Raw genomic sequence first — 22673 nt, 5'->3', positions numbered from 1 at the left:
CGGCCCAGCGTGACCGTGTGCATGTGTGATGTGGGATTTGCTTGGCTTGCTCTGTGTGAGTACTATCTGTGTTCTGTGAGTATGCACGTGCACTCCCCCCCCCCTGTATGTTTGTTTGTTGCGTGTGTGCGCTTGTGTAACGTGAAGGCAACCCAATGTGCAGTGACATTCTCCCTCTCAACAGCCGAGAGCTCGTGAGTCAGGCGGCTTTTGCCCTGCGTGGCCCAAAGACAACACAGGCCTGTCTGCTTACAGGAACTGACAGCAGCATGAAGAGGAAGAGAGAGGTAAAAGGGGAAGACACGAGCGAGGCAGATGGGAAAGAGAAAAAATAAGTTTTTAATTGGAATCTAAAATGATGTGGAACAGCCAGGGGAAAAAGGAGAAGATTAGAGCTGTGAATGACACGGGTCTGTCATTTGATGTCTTCTATTGGTCTTTAGTGGTCAGCTGATTATCATAAAACATCACAACAAGGTTTAAAGCACCATCTGTATTTTCCAGTAATCCAGTCAGCAGACTGTCGTTAATCACTTAACAACATTATGTTGTAGCTTAGTTACCATCTTTTGCTTGCATTTCAGTTCAGTGTATTGGCTAAAATATGTAAAATAGCAAACATATATTGGACCAAAAAAGGAGCTGCAGTAAAGTCGGCCAGTGGGTGGATAATAATCGCCTAATAATATGAACAAAATACCCAGAACTGGGAAATCTGCTTTAATGTTCCATTCAATACACATTGAATTTTTTTATTTTTATTTTTTAACTTTTCTCAGGTGGATAGCGCTCTGCATGGGTGTTATCTGGGTTTTATCCTACATCACAGTAATACTGATAAGACAAAAATATAAAGGTTACCTTATTATTCATTTCCAGATTGATATTTTTATTCTTGGACTTTTGCACACAAGGCTGCCCCTCATAAGATCAAAGTCTGATCAGCAGTTGGATGAAGCTGCTGTGCTGACAGTGAGAGTGTGTGCCTGAGATGACCAAGTAAGACTTCTGCTCTCACAGATCCAAGAATAAGAAAGACTGTCTGTATTAGAGTGTTTGCTTCAGAGACTGATGGTGTGAATGTGAATGTGCAGGATGCCAAGACTGGCACAACCAGTTGTTCTGGTTACCTTCTGACACAGGGCCGGGTAAGTTCAGACATTGTTTTTCCCTTAATGAATGAAATCATTATTTTAAAAGCTGCACTTTTTATTTGATTTTGTTTCCTTTCACTAATATTAAAGTCATTTGATCCAAAACATTTGAATATGACAAATATGCAAAAACAAAAACCCAACAACTCAGAAATGAAGAAGGGGGAAGTGTATATACGCACACAGCCTAAGTTATAAGTCTGCAACAGTTTATAAGCTGGTACAGTATTCTTCACTGCTGTTAATAATGATAAACCTGTAGATTTCCCTCCTTCAGTCAGCAACTATACAGTCACATGATGGCCTTTTATTGTCTTTGCAAGTTTGAATGGTTCTTAATTTTGTTCTCTATTTGTTCTATAAGAGAGATGTGACAGGAAGTGCTGCAAAGTCACAATGTTCTACGTGATGATGACCTTCCTGATGTCTGCAGCACTGCTAAGTTTTTAACTTTACATATTAAAGAAGCTGTGGGGAAGTTTCCTATTGAATTGTAGGTTTTATCAGGCGTTAAATGAAAGGGTTGACGCTGATCACACAGATTTGGAGGCCTCCTAACTTTTACTCCTCTCTTGTTTTGTCATTGATTGATTTTTCTTTTTGTAAAACAGGGAGGGACAATTTCTCCAAAACAGAATGTAGCAAATCACAGTTGACTTCATTCATATACAAATGACCCCTTTTTGTTTTTATCTTTAGTTTAAATAGTTAAAACATTGGATTTTTTTTAAATGTATAAATGGGTACTGTGAGCAGTTTTCTAATAACTGATCAGCTGTTGCTTTTGTTAGCTTTTAGACAGGCTTTGAGAGTGACGAGGCCTGAGGTCTATTGAGAGTGTCGACTCCCAGATGCTCACCACCTTGGTTCAGGGGCGACTGCCATAATTTTTTAAGAAGGTATTTAATTGGATGCTCTCAAGAATTTAACTATATAAATGTCTGTACAGTCTAATGAAATGGTTTTAAGTCCCACATTAATTATATTAAATTATAGTTCGTGACTTTTTATATGTAAAAAGTACCAACTAAACCTGTTCTCTGCACCTCATCTACAAATGATGTTACAAAACTAAAAAATGTCACATTTATACCGCCACTCTATTTTATATATGCGACTCTTTTAGGAGAATGGAGCTGTTTTTATTTATTTCTATGGATTTCTGAAGCCCTTGACAACATGAGCTCTTTCTAAAACAATCAGTTTGCATAGTTTTAAAAAATAAATGAGACGCTTGTTCAAGCAAATACAACTAAGAAATCATCTGTTGCAGGTACTTTCACATTACTCAGAATTACTGTTCTAAACAACTAGTATTTACTAACACAAGAGTACATCTGACTTAAATTATGAAGTAGTCTGTAGTTTCTTTTGTTACAACATAAATTTTCTATTCCACTTGCGTTTTTAAGGCAATTGGTTTGCAAACTTTTTCTTAGTGAGGTTAGCCCATTAGAATTTACATTGCACAAGCTCATACTGTTTGCGGTGTTGTGTATGGACAGCGCTCCTTTAATTAACTCCTTAGCAACGCTGTGGCTAACAGCCTTTCTGATGAATATCCTGCCTCTGTGCCAGTCCGCTGACAGAGTGATACTAGAGGGGAGGCTTTTTTCCACAAGTGATTATTAGTTTCTACAATCAAATTTTCCCTTGTTTATATATTTGATTACTTAACCAAATTTAGAATCTATGTGTTGACAGCCAAAACAGTTTATGATACTGAATCGATGCTTGGAAAAAGGTAAATACATTATAGCTACATAAAACTACTTAGATTAGAATGATAATTCATTCAAATTCAAATAACAATAAACTGAACTGCACTTGGGGGGCCTATCGCAACTTTTGCATCATATGTAAATTCACAACGACATTCATCAAAAAATATATGGTTTTATCAAATATTAACCAATTCAGATCTGCACCAGAAGTTAATGTCTTCTTGTACGGCCCAAATTTGTACTTCTCCACTAGGACTGGGCGATATATCGAGTTTTTAAATATATCGATATATTTTTATACAAGATATGAGATGTGACAATATCGTTTATATCGATATAGTCTATGTTACGTTATAATTATACTTGTGGAGCCACAAGTTTGCCTCTCGAGGTAACCGCTAACACGTTGATGCCTAAAATCCTTTCATTTTCTGAAAAATCGACAGTGCACCTAATGTATGAATTCTGGTTGTGCTTACTGAACATGAACCGATTTTATGTGGTACACGGCGCTCAGCAATCTGTCAAAAAATGTTTCACTATGACTTTGGTAAGCTACAAAGCCGCACCGCTTGATGGATTGTCTTCAACGTAATATTACCGTATTGTGTGTGTATATAAGGACCACAAATGGCGCCTGTAAGAGACATGGTTACAAAGAGGATTTCAAACTCCAGGCTTTCAGTTACGCAGTAGAACTTGGGACCAGAGCAGCTGTGAAATCTGCCTGTCTTTGTTATTATGCTCAGCGTCTTTTAGTTTACAATTGTGAGCTTTTTCTTATGCACAAAAACAACATTGCTTTATTTTATTTATGGAGCATTATTATTTAATAAATGCTGATAATTTATTTCTGAGTAATTTTTTCATGTACATCTATGCTGTATGTTAATAAAAGTGCCTGTGTGAGATCTGGGACACAGCTTTGACTAAGAACTCTCTTTTTGTTCTTACTTTATGGCTTTAAAAAATATCAAGATATATATCGTATATCGCCATCCAGCTAAAGAATATCAAGATATGAATTTTGGGTCATATCACCCAGTCCTATTCTCCACCAAGTTTCAGGAAATTTGGCTTGATTGTTTCTGCTCCCACCTACTAACAGACTGAGAGACTGACAAACAGCAGTGAGAAAACAACAGAGCAGGTTGCAAATCAAACAACACTGCCATCGTTGAAAATTTTAGGCTGGTTTAAATGTGTCTCTTTCTCCAAGTAATTTAATAAGCGCATCAGCAGAACCTCAGATGTTAAACAGAAAGTCAGTCAGCAAGTGAAAGGTACTTATCAACTCTGTGGGAAACAAATCTGTCAGAAAACAGCTTTCGCTTTATTGGCCGGTTCCATCAGCAAAATCTGCTTCACACTGAACGCTCCCAGCCAGGACAGTTGTGCACACAGATAAAAATAGCAGGCCACATCATCCTGAGAACATGCCGAGAACAGAACAATTAAGTTCGGTGTCTGTACTGTCGCACATCTGACACAGATTGTATGCAGATTCTCACGCACACATTACAAAAACACACAAATCGCAACATCCGCGGGCTCATATAGATGCTGATGAGATGCTGCTTTTGCCAATTCCACACAGCCCCAGAATAACAAAGACAATAACAGTCTCAGCCTGCTGGCATGACTTCTTCTTTCCAGGAATCGTTGTGTTTTCAATTCACAGATTAGAGGCTCACTCAACCCGGCCAGCCAATACAGGCACAGACACAGGCCAACTCTATTCCTACCAGAGCTGCGTGTTTGTGTGTGTTTGACGGGCCGTTGTCACAAAGCTGTCTCTTCTCTCTCCTTTCCCTTCAAGCCTGGCACTTATAATGAGACTTCCAGATGGACGAACAGGCAACATACCACGAAATAACTACTGTTCTAACAGACTGAATGCACGTGCAGGAGTGTGCAGTGCTGGTGGACAAAAAGAAGTAAATTCAACTTTTTTAATTCTGTTCATATCAAAATCTTGGAACGAGCTTTGAAACCTGGACATTTAAACTTTTAGTATCACTATAATTCCACTGTTGTTAGACTGTAATTTGACTTTGATACACTGTGAAGCCATGGGTTTAACTGGGATTTGTGCAGGCGTCTTGCACATGCTTCCACAGTCCACTACAAATATACTGGCATACCACTAATATTACTGCATGGTCATGTTCTGAAGTGCACGACTGGCAGAAACAACAGATTGTGACAGCATCGATGTGATGTCAATTTAACATAACCTTCTTGTAAAGGACGGTGGGTTTAATGATGCCCTTGCGGTGAGATATACGACAAAATGACACCATGTTAACAAAACTTGACCGAAAAAGACGCCCCATAAAGACTCAAAAAATGAAGGCACTGTTAAAATAACTGAGCCATGCAAAAACATTTTTCTCAGATGGCGCTTTTCCAGCTACTTATGGAGGATAGTGACAATTGAACAACTTCACATCAACACTGGATTTGTGGTTCCATATCTATATAAGGCTCACTGCCCACTTTACTGAGTTAGTACAGTACCTCTTGTGCCTTTTTCATTCAGAACTTTTGTTTTGCCTTGATAATAAGCAGTTTTGTTTCTGTTTTCCTTCATTTACATTTGAAAGTTTCCTGATTATATCCAGAATGCCTATTTTTGTTTTTTGTCTATGTATTTAAGAGACTGTTTCCCAGAAATTTAAAAGAAGCGAAATACAGAGTACATTATACTTTTTGGAGATACAATATTTATAAAGAAAACACTTTAAAACTTTAAGCTTCTGACTGGTTTATTGTATTATGTGTCTATGTTATTTATTTAAAATGCAGTTATATAATGTCATTTATCACGACAGAGAGGAGCAGTTTAAACTTTGCACGAACCCATAGCTGGCAAAAGCCAGTTCTGAAGACAGCTTTTATCGTTTTATCGGTGGCAGAGAAACATGCACAAATTTTTTTGTCTATCTTGATAAGATTTGGTGGAATTTGACAGATAAGCATATTGCGGTAGATCCCCCAGCTGTAACCTGGCTGCAACACAGGTTTTGTGCTTCCGTAGTCATCCTCTGACACTGGGGACGAAGGGTTCTGTTACTGTAAGTGCTTAAATGTTGAAAATAGTCCTTTATGAATATGCGTCTTGGTTTAGGATTGAACAGATACATGCGGCCGACTGTTGGACTGGCCTGCGGTCTGTACTGATGTCAGCTTCTGCCTGCTGCATTTTCCAACTTCCACAAGTGATTACTGATAGCATTATAGAGGTACATGTGCAGAGTAGGGTGAGGAGTGCCCTGCCCCACATACAGTTTTCATATAACACCAAAATGAAAGAGGAGAATAAAAAATGACCTATTTAGGTTTGTTTGGTTTTAGGCTGGATGAAACCATCAAGCTGAAGGACTTAAGTAAAGCTTAAATAAAGTAAAGCAATCAGCCAAAGGAACAGCTTTTAAGTCAATGAACATGTGGGGATAACACACTGCAGGGTATTAAATGATCAAAGTGCATACTCTACATGCACTGTGCTACTTCTCAAATATGACTCATAACATGTTGTTTTTCGACACCATTCACTACAGACAGATTAACTGTCATTTATCCACTTCGTGTTTATGTCTCTTTACAATAAATAGATTATACTGACGATGCTATTTAAGAATACTCACACAATACCACTTGTCAGTGCAGCCAGTGCAGAAATGCCTTAAACCTCCATTCTGTCTAAAGGGCACGGATGGTGATAGGTATGACTGCACAAAGACTTTGGTCCTAGAGAGTTGGCTGAAGAGATGGGCTTAAACAATGAAGTCCTAAATTACCAGTCAATGCTAGCAACTTTGGTTAGCAAGTTGCTTTCAAAAACTATGGGTGCAATGCATAGACACATATTTCAGCTAATTAACCTCCTAGGACCTGGCGTCCACATTTGTGGACATCACATTTTGGGTTGTCTAGACCAAAATACAAAATTTTGCTCTACAAGGGCCTGATATCCACATATGAGGACATTATACTGGCACTGTTCTCTCGAAATTTAAAGCCATTGTCCTCATATGTGGATCTCATTTTTCTCAGAAACAAAAATCAGGTAAACCCCCCCCCCCCCCCCCCCCCCCCCCCAAAAAAAAAGGTAATTCTTTGTTTTTAGGTCCCAATCAGCCCAAATAGCAAATGGATATTAAAAATGCATGCCATGAAAGAGTTTGAGTCTTAGGAGGTTAATGCTACGTCAGCTGCTCACTCATTCACAGGGGGTCACCACAACAGAAAGCCTGACTGACAGATTTTTTAACCATCTCCTTCTGAGATTGAATGGTGGATCTTTCACTGTGTGTGTAAACCACTACACCGTAGTGTCACAGCCTGTTAATGTTAAGTAATAAACGAAAAAAAAGAAAAAAAAAGATTTGAATTTACTAAAACTAAAACACAAACTTATTGAATGGTCTAGTTTGATTTGTGACTTTCTAAATAATGCTAACTTGATACTTGATACTGAAGTTAGCATAGCTAACTTCAGTATCAAGGTGGATAAGGTATAAGACCTCACTAAGATATTTTGTGTTATCCACATAGGCCTCAATTATTTTCTATTAACGAGTAAACTTAGCTGTTTCAAAATGAGAGACTATAGTGAGCGACTTGCTTTAGAAGCCGTCCTGAAGTTCACCTAGAGAAACTAGTTTTTGCCATCTTCACATTGGCCCTGAGCGGAGGTTGTCCCTTGTGACAGATCATGCAGCATCCACTTAAATGCTGTGATGCAGATGGTTATATCCACAAAACATGCAAATCTCAGCACAGGTCAGGTGATTACAGTGTAGATCTACTTTTTTATAATTGGAAGCATTATTGTTACCTCCACTTGGAGGCTTGTATCCAAGTGGTCAACCTATCTGCATTTATGTCCTCACAAAGAAATGGTAGAATGTGGTCACAAATTTTAAATTGTGGCAAAGGCTTCAACTTGAATGAAATGAGGCTTATTTAGAGCCAAGGCATAAAAGAAAGAAACAAGGAAAAACTGGAAAGAGAATGAAGAACCAAGCAATAAACACACATACACAGACACAATGTGGTAAATTAAAGTTTTTGTACAAATTATTTGCCAAAAAACACCTAAAATGTTTTTTTCTGCCATTGAGAAACAGAAAGCTATAAACACAACACTCACAAATTAACACCTCATAAAGCTCATAAATATATTAGATGTGTGTTTATCAGAGCATTTCGCCTAAGAAAGCTGTCTGCTCTTACTGCACAAAATAGTGCACATGAAAGAGAAACAGGCGGAAAATTTTGCAGAAAGATGCTAAAAAGCAAAATCCACACAGAGCAGGGGAAGCTAATTTATAAAGCCTCTCACATTAAGAACTTTTCTTATCACACACAGTGAAACAAGCCAGATCTGAGCTTCCTGGATCATTGAGCCTTTTCTTAACTGAGATCACAGGTAGTTAAATACCTCAGTGCTGCAAGGATGTGTGAAAGCTTAAAAACATTTAACCAGATGTGTGAATGAAGAATGCATTCAGTCACACTGCATACAGTACATGCTTTGTGTGTGTGTGTGTGTGTGTGTGTGTGTGTGTATCGTTGATCCCCATTTCCCTAGAAATCTCTATCCTTCACTAACCTTTGACTGGTGTGTGTCAAAGCATTAGTCGTTCTTAGTTTGTGTTATCTCCAAAAAATGAACTATCCATCCATCCATTCTCTTCCACTTATCCTTTTCAGGGTCGCTAATTAATACCTAGCTAATTAAGAATTAGCCAACATTGTACTACACGGTTCCAGCCTCATAAATGTGTGTATTGAATTTTGTGCTCACTAAAACAGTGCAGACAGTCTTACTTCAAAGGCAGTTTTACACTGAGCTGTAACACAAGGGTGTCTGTGATTTACACCCTGTGATTATTATTTATAATAATATTATTATTAGTAATAATAATATATATTACTTTGAAATTGAGTTATAAATGGCCATTGTTATACTTAACATTTTAGGGTTATCTAATTTTGCCAATCTTGACTGGCATTAGAAAATGTGTGTGCCAAAAGTCAATATGGGTGTAGTGTAGGCTGCATGTGGCTAAAAGTCACAAGCCTTGCTTCACATACATTACAAGTATGTGGGTCACATTTTGCTTAGTCAAAGCAGCCAGACTCAGATCCTGAGTAAATGCTTGAACTGCATAAAAGTGGAGTGTCTTATACATAATAGATATCTAGATATGTATTAATGTCCCAAGCAGTAGAATGAAGAAAGTACTAGAGTCCAAAGAGAATCCCTTGGTACGAGTAAATATGTCTATTACTATTACTTGGTCATATTTTCAGGTTTTGAAAACTGTTAACATGTTTCCAATCACCACACAGTATTTTATCATAAAAATAAACAAGTAAAACAAAACAAAACTAATGGGTTCATTTCATATAAGGGCCAAAACATTAAGTCACAGATGCTATGCTTCAGAAAATGCCATAAATTTGAGATATGCGTTAGCTTTACACACACACAAGTCTATCTGTAATATTGTAGAGCTTTGTAGAGCTGTGTAAGACCAATGTGGATTGACCTCAGTGGAGACATAAGACTCAGCGGCAGAGAAACAGTTAACCCACAATGCTCCCACCCCCAACGCTTACGTAATATCACAAGCATTACATAAGAGCCCTGTGGCTCCAGCAGAGACAGAGCCACACAGAAAGGAGAGAAAGAAGAGGCAAAGCTGATGCATCATTAAAGGGATCTAAGGAGGCTGCGGTGTTTGAAGAACTGCAGAAAAGATGCTGCTTTATGCAGATGACAGATGGTTTTTCCTACATCTATGACAAAGCATGCTGTAGCACCTGCTGTGTTAGACAGATGCACATATATGTATGCTGCAGTGTGTATAAGGAGAGCACTGTAAGAAGCAAACAGCAGCCCTACTCTCATTAAAAAAAATGACATCACTTTAAAAGAAAACAACAACAACTACGTATGCACTGATCCTAAAATTCTCTGAAACTAGCAAAGAAAAGATGTCTCCTCATTTTGTGTTTTTATGATCGTGGTGGAGTTTAGCACAGTACCATGAAATCTCCCATAGTCATTTAGTTGGACTGACATCTGGTGACACTGAAGGCCACAGCATGGCATTCACATTATTTCAAACTCAAACCATCCAGTGAACGCTTGAATGAGTGAAGCATTCATTCTTAGAGTAGTCATAGGCATTTTCATCTTTGAAGAGAAAGAAAGTGCTTCATCAAAGTATGAAAGTGATTACTCTGAATAACTTTATTCCACATGTCCCCTTGAAAGAAGCACAAACCATTTCAGTATGTTTGCTCCACACAGGAAAAACCGAGCCACCTGATCCCATCATTTGTGTGGGCCAAGTAGGTCTCTCTAATCATCTGGGATTGGCACAATACTACACTGTTAAAAAAATCCGTAAATTTAGGGGTCCCTTTACCGTGGATTTGCTACGGATTCGCTCCGTTTTGCGAAATACGGAAAGTTTGCTGTTGCGCAAGGCAGAATTTTCTCCCCCAGCCAGAATATTCCGACGCCATTACTTTCAGTGCGGTCAGTGCCTACCTAAATTTCTACAAGTCACAAGGAAAGTTGGAAACAGGTTGGTTGTGTGGAATGAGAATGAGAATGGAGTGCCACCTTGTTCCCCCTCGTACATTAAATTGGTCTCGATAGGCAGTTGGTAGTGGTGTGTATGTGAGTGGACGTTTGCTGCTAGCTGCGTTAGCATTAGCCAGCCGCCTGCGCTTCGTAAGTACGTCAAAAACCATTTTTTCCCTCCCTCTTACATGAAATTTGGTCTCGATAGTCAGTTGGTAGCCGTGTGTGTTTCATGGTAACATTTGAATGTGTGGGTTTTGCGTTATTTTGAAGCGTGGTTTGCCCAACTAAAGTTAATGTTAGCCCATAAGTTGGATGCGCGCGCTTGTGTGTGTGTGTGTGTGTGTGTGTGTGTGTGTAAATTAGCCACATGTGTGTATTGTTATAGCTCGCTGTGTTACGTTAGCATGCAACTGAACATGGTAATAATTAAAAGGGGTGATAGTTAAGTAGAATCAGATTTCATTGCAGAAAACATTGCAGCCCAAAGAGAGTGGCCCATGCAGCCCAACGCAGATTACTTATTTGAAGGTACCTGAAAAGTGAATATGCTTCACTGTGCTGATATAAATTTATTGTTTTCATATTGATTCTGTTCTGATTCTGGCTATCCGTCAATTGGCAAATTCAATCTCTTAAAAATGTTGACTTGTAACATTTGTGGCTTTAACGCTCGGTCTTCGACTGATTACTTGAAACACTGCCGAACACACAGAAATAATAATAATGTATCTTTTTATGTGGCCATAGGGATTGCAGAAGGAAGTTTAACACATACAGTAGCCTTGCTGTGCATATGTCACGAGCTCATGTAGACAGAAGGAGCACACAAACATGGAACCGTAATGTGTCTGTACAGTTAAGGTGCTTGTTTAATTTTTGCAGCAGTGAATATGATGATCTTAAAACTTTAAAGTGTCATTTGAGTGGTCACATAGATGAGGGTTTGACTGTAACGTGTCCCTTTGATGGATGTTCTAAGACATTCAATGTAAAGTCATCCCTAACGCATATTTCCAGATACCATAAAGGGTGGGATGTTACCAAGATAGCCCCAGTTCATATATGTGAACTAACAGAACGGTCTTTCCAAGGTGAAGGATCACATGTAGAACCTGAAGAACCTGAAAGTTTTAACATTGATGCAGAACAAAGTGATAATTTCTGCAGTGATCAAGTGAAAGACAACTTCACAGAGAGTCTTGCTCAGTTTTACTTGGGTTTACAGGCAAAATATTTGGTTCCAGCCTCCACAATAACAGAAATAGCAAATGAAATGAGAACTATAAGTGATATTCAACAGGAATATACTGTGGATGCACTAGCCTGTGAACTGGGGCAGTATGGTGTTCCAAGGGAGACTGTAACATCTCTTGGGAATAGTATATACGAGCAGAGCCCTATGCACAAGGCATTGCATTCTTATTTTAAAAGGTGCATTAGGGCAAGTAAGAACTTCATAAATGTAACCAAGTCTCTGGCTGAACGGCACCAGTTGCTTCAGGCTTATCAGTCTTGTGGTACCTTGTTTCGTTCCCAGGTTCATGTCTCAGACTCAACACGGTTCTATCCAGAGCTCTATGACCAGAACATAAAGACAGTGGTTGGAGAATTTGATTTGAACTCAAGTAACTCAGTTGTCACAGAGAGTGTGCAGGTTAAAGGCACTACATATGCAAATGGAATGCTGGTCTTACTGAGCTACGCAAAAGGACTACTGCAGTTAGGACAAATAGCAAGCATTTTTGTAAAAAATGAAACTACTGTCCTACTTTTGCTTCGAGGGAAAACTGCCAGCTGGATACCTGATCTTGAACTCTATGAACTTGATGAAAATGCTTCTGACCTGTTCAGTTGCCATGATTTGAACAAACTTGATGATTATCATCCACTTTATTCTTACCAGAGAGGTACTCGGTGGCTCATTCCTCTTAAACACACACCAACATGGAACTTGTGAAAAACTATGTCAAGAAAGCAATGCCATCGCTCAGTAGCGATCAGATGGATACACTCATGGCTAAACTGGAGGAATTAGGAGTTCTCTCTGTAGATGACCTGAGCCTTGTGGACCCGGAGGACATTAAAGACACTCTGCCATTCATTCAGTGCAAAAGATTCGTCAGAGCTGTCAAAGCATTGGAAGCAGGTGAGTTTTTGCCCCTCTGTTTTAATGCAAGTTTTCTGAAACTACAAAGGTTTATTCCAAAAATGCAAAAAAAAAGTTGCCATCAGCTGTACATGGCAATAATTACTCTATAATTGGTTTTCATAATTAGGTCCATTTGTATTCCTGGTTGACCCAAACTGGACATTGAGGACCAATGTATTAATTGATTTGCAACAATTGTGATGTGTTTAATTTATGGAGATGTTTGTCATGTCATCCATAGATTCACAAACTCCACCGCAGTTCACCCGGCCTGGCCCCTCATCAACACCTGAACCACAGAGGTTTCAGCTGCCCTCAACACCACCTGAGACAGCCGACTCCCCATCCCAAGACACATATTCTGTACCATGGCACAAATTTCCCTCAAAAGTCATGGATGAGTTGCGTGAAAAAAAGTACATAATGGGGAAAGACAGACGAGAGATGGTTCGGATCGTCGCTGAAGATTACCTCCATAAACACCCAGGAAGACCTGGTAGACAAAAGCTGAGGGAACTCGCCAGTATGATTGTAGGACAATATCCTGCCTCCTTCAAGCTGACAGAGCCGTTTGGAAACAAACCTTTTGCAAAAGATGGTTCTGAAACTCTCTTTCGTCAGCTGGAACACAGAATTGAAAATATGAAGAGGCCACAAAGCTCACTGAAGAGGCAAGCAGGGGGTGAAAATTCAACAAAGAAAAGGCCCAGGAATTCAGATCTGTATGGATGTGTGGCGTGGGATCCAATCATTGAGGGGGCCGTGTGTAGAGAAGACCTGCTGTCTAAACGAGATGAGTTGAAACGTGCCTTTCAAACCCAGGATCTTCAGGTGGGTCTGCAATCATCCATTACAGATATAGAAAGCTTTATTAATCCTCGAAGGGCAATTCGGTTCCTACAGTCCACCATCTAGACATACAACCATTCACACAGCAATAGTATATAGCAGGAGTAATGCGATAAGGTCTGGGTCCAAGTACAATTTAGGACACATTGTGAAATTGTAGATCGTCTGTAGATCACTATGCCCATAGTCAATTGAAATTGATACCCTGTTTTATTATTTTAATTGGTTAGTTTGACTAACTGTTCGACTGTTTGTCTAACTGCCTCATATCTTTAGGAGTCATCTGTTCGAAAATTGATGACTGAAACATATCCCATTCAGCGTGAAATCCTCAACGATGATGATACCACTATTGCCGTTGTAAAGGACGAGTGGCCGTTCCTGTTTGAAGTTCCTCACCTGTTTGATCATGCATCTAAACTCCTTGGCTTCTCTGTACAAAACAAGCTGGCACAGGTGTGTTGTTATTGTTATTATTATGATTGTGCTGTGCTGTTCCATATGGAGAGAATTTTGTCTTTATTAATCAATCAGAAAAAGATTTGCAACCAAAAAGAGAGTTGAGACCAAAAAAGATAAACTGGCAACCAATCAAATAGAATAACTTGGATGAACAATCAAATGGAATAGATTTGAGACCAAAAATCAGGAAGTGACAACCAAAAAAGCAGGACATTTGAGATCAAAACAGAACAGGTTGCAAATGAAAATGAAATAATTCATTTTTATTTTTATTTTTTTCAAAATTCTCTCCATAGCTCCAAACGAAAATGAGTGTTAGTCTTATGTACTTGTACAAAATTAACACCTTGAACCTTGAACAGGAACTTTCCAAAAAAGAAAAGGGGATCAATGACTTCCTTGACTCCAAAGGGATGAAGATGGGCGAAGGTCCAATACAGCTCATCTGTGGCATTTCAAAATACTTCAAGGAAGACTCTTATAAACTCTTCCACAAAAAAGAGGTAGATGTTGTAGATTTTAAACTGTGTGCAAGATAATTATTTGCATCCAGTGGTGAACCAAGTAACCAACCACAGTAGGAAGTATAGATTCCCCTAATTGTGCTGCTGATATTCTCTATAAACTCTCTATCTATAAACTATTTACATTAATGTTTTTGCATAATGGCTACCTCTGTCTGATGAAGACACTAGCAGATAGTCAATTTGCCAGCAGGTTTGTGTGTACTGGAAACATTAATTCATGTATCATGTCTGTCACCAAAACAGATCTCTGCAGATCCTGAAGTCGAACTCCCAGTGACCCCATGCATCCTAATCAGAGGTTTGTAGTTAAATCTTTTTTTGTATCCCAGCAAGCTGTTGTTAGCTGTTGTTATAAGCTGTTGTTGTGTCATATTTATTAAAGAAATGTTTTGCTTGCCTTAAAATATAGGATTTTTTTTTTTTTTGTAAATGGTACATGGTTTTTATCTGTGTTTAAGGTGACCAGCAATTCAAGATTGCTGTTGATGGGTTACTTGTCAATGACCACATCACCTCTCCCATTGTGGCCTTGAGCTACGTCTTCTCCATGTTTTATGTCTGCAACGTCCAATACCCACCGGAGATGGCTTTTACTCTCGAATTCATGCAAAGGTAAGCACTCATTGTTTGGAAATACTTTGTAAATGTGACTTTGCCGTGCCTTTCTGCACCTGACCTGCTTTTTGTCAATCTACACTAAACCCGTTTGTCTGAGATGTACAAGCTCAAAATGTGTCGTCACATGCTGTGAGCTTTTAGATCAGCTGTTATTGGCTTATGATCCCCCTGAATATGGATTTGTTCAGAGATTTTGTAGCTCCCTGTTGAAGACTATTGTTGGAATAAATGTGTCATATCTTTTTAAAGGGCAGGTAACATGCTTTTTGCTTTAAATAGTGTCCTAAGTCAATCAATAACAAAACAAACATAACATGATTCCAGTTGGGAAATGGAGCAAAAACATATTTTTCTCAGAATGGTTTGTTGACACAAAATTCGTTTGAGCTATCTCTTTAAAACCATTAGCACCTGAGACCAGGTTATGTCAGTGGTGGTCAAACCTTTTCATGTCAAAGACACACAAACTGAAATTTATTTGGCTGCAGACCCCAAACTCAAAATATGTTGTTCCAGGGACCCCCCCCCCCGAAGGAAAGACTAAACATATTAATTTAAAAAATACTACATAGTGGATTCATGCCCAAATGTTAATACTTGTACTGATGTGTAACGTGCACTGAATGTCACAGTTTCTCCACTCCATGTTTGAATAACCCCCAGGACAGTCCGTGTTCAAATGTGCTGTTACACCTTTTGATAGGACAATGTCAACTGTGTTTTCTATCCCCTTCTGTGTTCTGTGCATTTATAATATCCCTGCATACACATTGAGGATGCATGCTGTCATGTGTTGGTGATAAGCAGACTTCTCACCCTTGCAAACATTTCTGTATATGCACAGTGTGAATGCATGTGTCTTGAAAAGACAAAGGAAGAGAGCTTAGCCACTGGCACCAGCACCACAACAACATTGGGTTCTAGACAGATGGTCAACTAGAATGATAGAGAGGTTCACACATAGGGGCATATTGAAGAAAACAAATGTAGGATTTTATTGAACTGCTCCACTCCTGTCAAGCCACACTACATGTGCAAACTTTGTCTGCATATCACTATTGTTTTTTTTTTCCCTCAGAGTTTTCTTTGGGGTCAATCCTGAGCGAGGCTCCAAGGCAGAGAAGAAGGGGAAGAAACGGCACTTCATTCCTCCACAGGTGTGCAAGCTGGTTTCTCAGCTGAAGGAATTTGAATGCAAGCAGAAGGAATCTGAATGGGCCATTTGAGCTGTTCTCAGAGCTCAGAAAATACCTTTTTGGACTGAATGTACACACACACACACACACACACACACACACACACACACACACACACACACACACACACACACACACACACACAAAGGCAAATCCAAAAACATGGGGCTTGGGAGTAGAAATACAGATTTTTACAGTATTAGGTGAGTTCAGATGTTTTAACTAGATGCCCACAACACACATGCTGCAGTTTCAAATCCCCCATGTTAAGGGGGAGGGAAGGTGGGCGATATTTGTCATTCCAGTTAAGCTTTTCCTGTCATTGTGGAGTTGGAGGTGTAAGTTTTAATTTTTTTTTAGTTTTAAGTTGTTTTAAGAGTTTTAAAAATCTCTTTATGGCATGTTGCACAGTCATCCTTCTAAGGTCATGGTTGTTATTGCTGCACTGATGTTTTATAGAAAAGTTGTATAATGTAATACTTCTAATGTTCTATTTGTTTTTTGTAGAAAGGTCAGCCACTGGTTGCAGAGCTCTGCCTGTCGGTGTGATATGTGGAGTTGGAGGTGTAGGTTTCTGCATCCTCCTGGAGGGGGCTCCTCATTTTGCACTGACAGGTGAGACAGCAACAGCAATGCTGGCAGTTTTATTGTCTTATTTTGTCATTGTCTTTAACAAATCAATTTGTTATTAATGCCTGTCAGCCTGTGGATGCTAAAAAGTTGCTAGATTTGGCATCTCCCTGTTAAAGGACATGGCTGTACTTCTTTGAGAAAACAGCTGGTTTATGTATGTAAAATTTCTCTGAATGTGAAGGTGATGTTCTGAATGTTTTAATGGTTGTAGTGTAAATATTGCAAATCATTCACCACAAAAAGTGAAATCACTTTAAAGCACTGGCAGCTGTTAAAGGAAATAAATAATTGCTGTGATTCTACATTTGTGCTTTATTGATGGTAAACGGTATAGAGAATGGTACAGAATTAAACATTTTAGGATGACTGAAGTGTCCGTAAATGGTATGGATTGAGTACTTAAATAATACGGAATATTCCATTTTAGGTTTGATGGAACTGTCCGTAAATGGTAAAGAAAAAGTCAGGTAAATCTACGGAAATATCTGTTATAGGGTTTACGGAATTGTCTGTGCAATAACGCCGAAATTTATGGAAAATACGGAATTTTCCATTTTAGGTTTGACGGAAATGTCCGTCAATGGTACAGAAAAACTCGGGTAAATCTACAGAAATATCCATTTTAAGGTTTACGGAAGTGCCCGTACAATAACGGAAAAAGTGCTGGTAATTAATTACCAGCACTTTTTCCGTTTTATAACGGAATTTTTTTTAACAGTGTAGACTTTCAAACTTGATCCCAAACACATCAAAATGACAAAAAATTAAGGGTCACATATTTTTAAAAATAGATAAAAAATGCAAATAACATCAATAACAATACTGTTCTTAATTTGTCTGGCAAAAAATACAGTAACATAAATTTAAAGTACTATTTCTTCATCACTGTCTTGCTATCTATACGTCTGTGTGAAGTGGTGTCCCAGAAGAAGAGAAGATGGCACTCTTGGTATAGATACTGTTGCAAATGAGAATCTAATTCAGGGATTAGGATATGGGTAATAAATGTAGCAGTGAACCATTAAAAAGTGTGACCCAAACCGGCAACAGATGATGTTAGTCTAAAAAGTATTAGCCAACATGTTTCAAAAGGTAAAACTTGTACTTGCACTTGCATTGAAAAATGCACGTTTGTAAACTACAGCTATAAGTGCATGCACTCACACACACACCCAGAGCAAATCAGTCGTGTAGCCGTCCTAATCCTGCAAATGCATTTTAATGCATTAAGAAGAATGTGTAAGTTTAAGTCTGGTAGCACCACTTGTTTAGTTTCTTACTTTCTATGCTGAACTCAGCAGCTTCAGACAGACAGGGTCTGCACGACATGTGCATGTAAGCAGCAGCAGAAATATGATGTAAATTGAAAATGTTCAAGCCCGTGGCCTTAAGCTTGCTAATCGTTAACACGTTACTGCAGAAGAAAGCATGCAAGTACACACATATACACAAACTGCAGCATGTGGTTGCATTTATTTTCTGCCACAAGTGCTTACAAGTGAGTGGGTGGTATTACCTAACACGTCGGACATTCGTCAGCAGGAAAGAAAAGTGTAGAAATTAGAGAAAGAGAGGGGGGCGAACAGAGAGGTCAATTCTATTTACTGCATTTTCCTGTAAATCGCCCACTAACATCATGTTAGATAAATACAAATAAACAAGTCTTTGTGATGGCTTTTAAGATCTGAAGGAAAAGGCAAAAAAAATAATGCAGATAACTGCAAAAAGAAACACGTCCAACGGAAAAACAAAAGAAAAGACAGCAGGAGAGCAGAGCAGGAAGACTGAGTGAACGGTTGAGCTGCCCTCTGCTCCGCTTCGCTTCTCCATAAACTATCCCTCCGAGTGTCTGCAGCCCTGGGCCACAATTAGCACCATAGGTGGCATAGTGAAGGGGGCGTCAGGTTCACGCTAGCCCACCCTTGAGCTACAGTAGCTGGGCAAGTGACCTCTGTATTCCCTGGGTTGTCAGTGTGGGGAAAAAAACAAAAAAAACAACAACAAAAAAAACTGCTTCTGCTCCTTCTTGTAGCTCTTTAATTGTTATTTTAATACGACAGATACTATAATAGCGTGCCACATTTTAGATTAGAAGCAGAGTCAGAGGTAAATCTGATATAAGACTTTAAGACTTAAGGCTCAGCTGCAGTTTATCACCTTTAAACCTCACAGGACACAAAGATCTGAGAAAGATCTAAGATATGAATTCAGATTTGCAGAAAAGGTGCTGCTGGCAGAGAATCCATAAAAACTTTAAAGGAGCCTTTTCAAAAGTCTGGAAAAACTTTTAGCAAGTAATTTTTAAAAAATTTAATATGACAAAAATGATGAATCTACAGAGAATAATTGAGACTTTGGGTATACAGTTCTTGTATACTCTGCTGAGCAACCACCCAGGGATTCATCTGACCTTCGGTGATAGTGTCAGGCAACAACAACCATTTTAGGCACGTTGTGGTGACTGTTTATGTGATTTGACGCTACGTAAATAAAACTGAACTGAATTCATCGTGCTCCAATATGTTATCCAGCTGGATGGTTTACCAACTGTGTTGAATGGTGTATGTTTAAACTCCCACTTGTGGCCATAATAATTATAATTCAGCAGGCAGGTGTTATCTTTATAGAGCTGAAATCTTTCCCTGAGTGGAAACTGACCTGGTTGACAGAAACCCTCAGCCTAATGTTCAACTTTTAGTGTTGGAGATTCACTTCTAATCTCTCCAGCTCCATGATGCTCACACAGATATACTGTGAGTCTTTTATTGTTGTAAATACACAAGAAAGGACATCTAATATTTACCAATTGAAAGGCAAATTCTGACCTTTTTCTAAAAAGCAATCAAAGGTAACCAGTCCCTTACCATCGCAGTGCCATCTGTGGAACTATCACATAATTCTTAAGGCCCCATGCTGGATGGATTTAGCATAACTGCTTTCATGTTTCTTGATTTTGTGGCCTGTAACTTTCCTATTTTTAGCCACTCTTTCTGCTCCATCAACAACTAAAGCAGGCCTTTGTGCTTTCAGAGACAGATGGTGTGAAACAGAGAAAGTTGAAATATGTTGAACATATTAAGAGCTAAAGAGTAAGATGCTCTTTTTAGGAGCTGGTGGAGAACACCTGATGAAACACATTCCAGATCAAACACAGTGACGCAGGCTTTTAATAAGCTTTGGCTGGGAATACTCTCTCTCTGTGTCTCTCCATGTTCTGCGTCCTTGTTTCCAAGGAGTTTGTTTTTATAATCCTCTACAGAGACATCATATTCATGGAAATGTGTCTATTTGCAAGTTGGGAGGTGTGAGGTTTGAATCACAGTGTATGGGTAGAAGGAAAACAAAACTGATACTGAAAAAGGAAAATGGATAGATGGTACGGAGGCAGGGATGTAGGACGTCTGGGAGATGAATGACAGCAGACTTTGTGTTGCATTTGGAAAAAACAAGTACACACTAAACAGCGGCGTGAGTGCTTATGTGTGTGCGTGTGCTACATCCATGCTAAAGGTTAGATGGTAATACTGGCATTTAATCAGTGTGGCAGCAAATGTGGACAGTGAGAAATCAGAGCATGACCTGTGCTGACCTGGGATTCAAATGATATGAGATAGAAAGCTCAATACACTCCTTCACTGTCTCCTCTATGGAGGACTGGGTGTGTGACATGTGACTAATACACTTTGATCAACATTAAAACCACCTGCCCAGTCCAGGTCCCGCTTATGCTGTCAAAACAGCTCTGACATGGCGAGTCAAGGCTTTCACAAGCTCTCTTAATGTGTTCTGCAGTATCAGGCTCCAAGATGTTAGCAGCAGACCTTTCATCTGACTTGTTTTTCCACAACACGTCTTAATGGTGCTTGACTGAATTGAGAAATTTGGAGGTCACATCAACTCAAACTCTGAAAACAGACCTCACTTCCTGCACTTGTGAATGGGTTTTGGGTACTCGCGACCCTTTTGCCAGTTTATTAGTTGTTGTCAAACTAACCCAGCACATCCCGAATATCACAAGACGTTTTAGAGGTGTTTTTAGAGAGCGATCATAGCTTGATTCTCATCAAAGCTGGCCTGATGTTTATAGTGCTGACTTTGCCTGTTTTCAACACATTTTAACACACTTCCAGAACTGACTGTTTGTATTTTGTCTAATACAGACAGTGTTGAGCCCTGCGGGAGACAGCGGCCTGCTGGATAGGTAGCAGTATGGGATAGGATAAGCCGAAGAGAATAGATGGGAGCCAGTGTAACAAAATTCTGTTTTATTTTCTTAACCAGTAAGTCTGATCGCTTTACACTAACGCCACATTTTACCTACATTCATTCTGTGGTTTTGCTGCTGTGAGTGATTAACAAGATAACAAGCAGGGCAGAACAGGGGTTAGTCTCCCCGCTTCTGTTCCACAAGGGTGGGCTAGTATGTACTGGGCACCAGCCCCCTCAGTGAGTCACCTCTTATGTTAATTGTGGCCTGAGGAAGCAGACACTAAGAGGAAGAGTTTATAGAGGAGCAGAGGAGAGGGCAGATCGACCTGGGCTGCTCCGTGTTTTGTTTTTCATAGTCTGATTATTTCCTCTTGTGTCTTCAGTGTCTTGTTTTCTGCTGTTTCCTTCTCATTTTGTCTTCACCGCAGACATTGACTCATATATTCGGTAAAAACATCTATGCGCAAAGTGTCAAAGTCATAGAAATTTGCTTTCCTCTGTGGAGTGTATCCACACATTACTGGTAGAGATGTGGCTTTTTGGGAAATGTTATCCAGTACTTCCACTGACCAGATGCAAAAGTTTTAAATACAGAGAGGTTTTCTGTCTACTGACGCATCTGCTAGTATCTTTTGTCTACAGTGAACAATCTAGGTAACCAGTTATAATGGAAGAAAACAGTTAAGGCCCTTTTACATAGGAAGCAGCATGCACTGCACTGACTGCTAGCTGGAGGCAATAGCCTAAAATCTGTGTTGCGCTTTGCCTGCATGTCACTTTTTTGCAATGCCTGTACGTGTACTAAATGCGCATGTTATATCAAAACATGCATCTCTCATTCATAAAGAAGAGAGCTCTGGCACTATTTCTACTAATGAAGAGAAGGTACAACCAAAGTATAAAATTAAGCTTAATACCTTGAGTATATAAACCTAAACTATACATATGCTTTCCGAAATTTAATAAGGTGTTTCACTGTTTCACGCCAATTCAGTGCAAATATGTTTCCACAAGACTGGTTTCCTTCCTTCCTCCCGTATACGCACTTAAACGTATGAACATACTCACAGAATCGAGTTTTCTTCCGTGTTTTTGATTAAACAGCGCAGCTGTAGGCTCCGCCTCTGTTGGCTGTGTGAATGTACGTCACAGCGCGCTGTGCATCGGTACTCCTTCCCTGTGTGCTTGCGCTGTGCTTTGCTTGCGCAGCACGTGCCACTTCCTATGAATGAAGGGGCCTGTAGTTGATTGCTTGTTTCCTCATTAAGTCTTGTTGCTAATTTGCATTACTTTTGGCTGTGTGCAAAAATCTTCATGCTGTTACATCAATGGCAGAACTTCAAATTGCCAACAATACATCACTATCACCAGTTGGCCTTCCGAAGTAAATCTTGAGCATAATGTCTATTGAATAGTTAATAGAAACATTGGCATTCTAGGATAACTAGATGTTAATTTAAAAGTAGAGATGAATAACAAATTAAACTCCCTAATTCTTCCTTTATGAGAAACACCCCACTGCCACACCAGAAACTGTAAA

General features: G+C 39.2%; 2 protein-coding genes across 2 annotated transcripts in view; one reads left to right on the top strand and one right to left on the bottom strand.

The window, feature by feature from the left end:
* The window catches only part of slc24a3 (solute carrier family 24 member 3), a 148248-nt gene that overhangs the window by 25684 nt on the left and 99891 nt on the right, over positions 1-22673 (bottom strand). The gene's annotated exons all lie outside the window — the stretch shown is intronic.
* LOC146620396 (uncharacterized) lies at positions 12432-16321 on the top strand. The gene is made up of 7 exons (XM_085369591.1): positions 12432-12636; positions 12881-13470; positions 13765-13944; positions 14313-14453; positions 14721-14775; positions 14936-15089; positions 16174-16321. Exons 1-7 carry the CDS (start codon positions 12435-12437, stop codon positions 16319-16321), a joined length of 1470 nt encoding a protein of 489 aa, XP_085225717.1. The 5' UTR covers positions 12432-12434.

This window comes from Diplotaxodon limnothrissa, linkage group LG13, assembly GCF_057381915.1.
Source record: "Diplotaxodon limnothrissa isolate DT_005_m linkage group LG13, D_limnothrissa_male_GT1.1, whole genome shotgun sequence".
In the NCBI taxonomy this organism is placed as follows: Eukaryota; Metazoa; Chordata; class Actinopteri; order Cichliformes; family Cichlidae; genus Diplotaxodon; species Diplotaxodon limnothrissa.
Note: the sequence above shows the minus strand (reverse complement) of the source record. Positions and strands in the feature narration are given on the sequence as shown.

Bases quoted from the DNA above. Each gene is read 5' to 3' on its own strand.
- LOC146620396 (XM_085369591.1), top strand. From the start codon at position 12,435: ATGGAACTTGTGAAAAACTATGTCAAGAAAGCAATGCCATCGCTCAGT. The intron at 13,471-13,764 runs GTGGGTCTGCAA...TCATATCTTTAG, and splicing joins TTCAAACCCAGGATCTTCAG to GAGTCATCTGTTCGAAAATT. The intron at 13,945-14,312 runs GTGTGTTGTTAT...AACCTTGAACAG, and splicing joins TACAAAACAAGCTGGCACAG to GAACTTTCCAAAAAAGAAAA.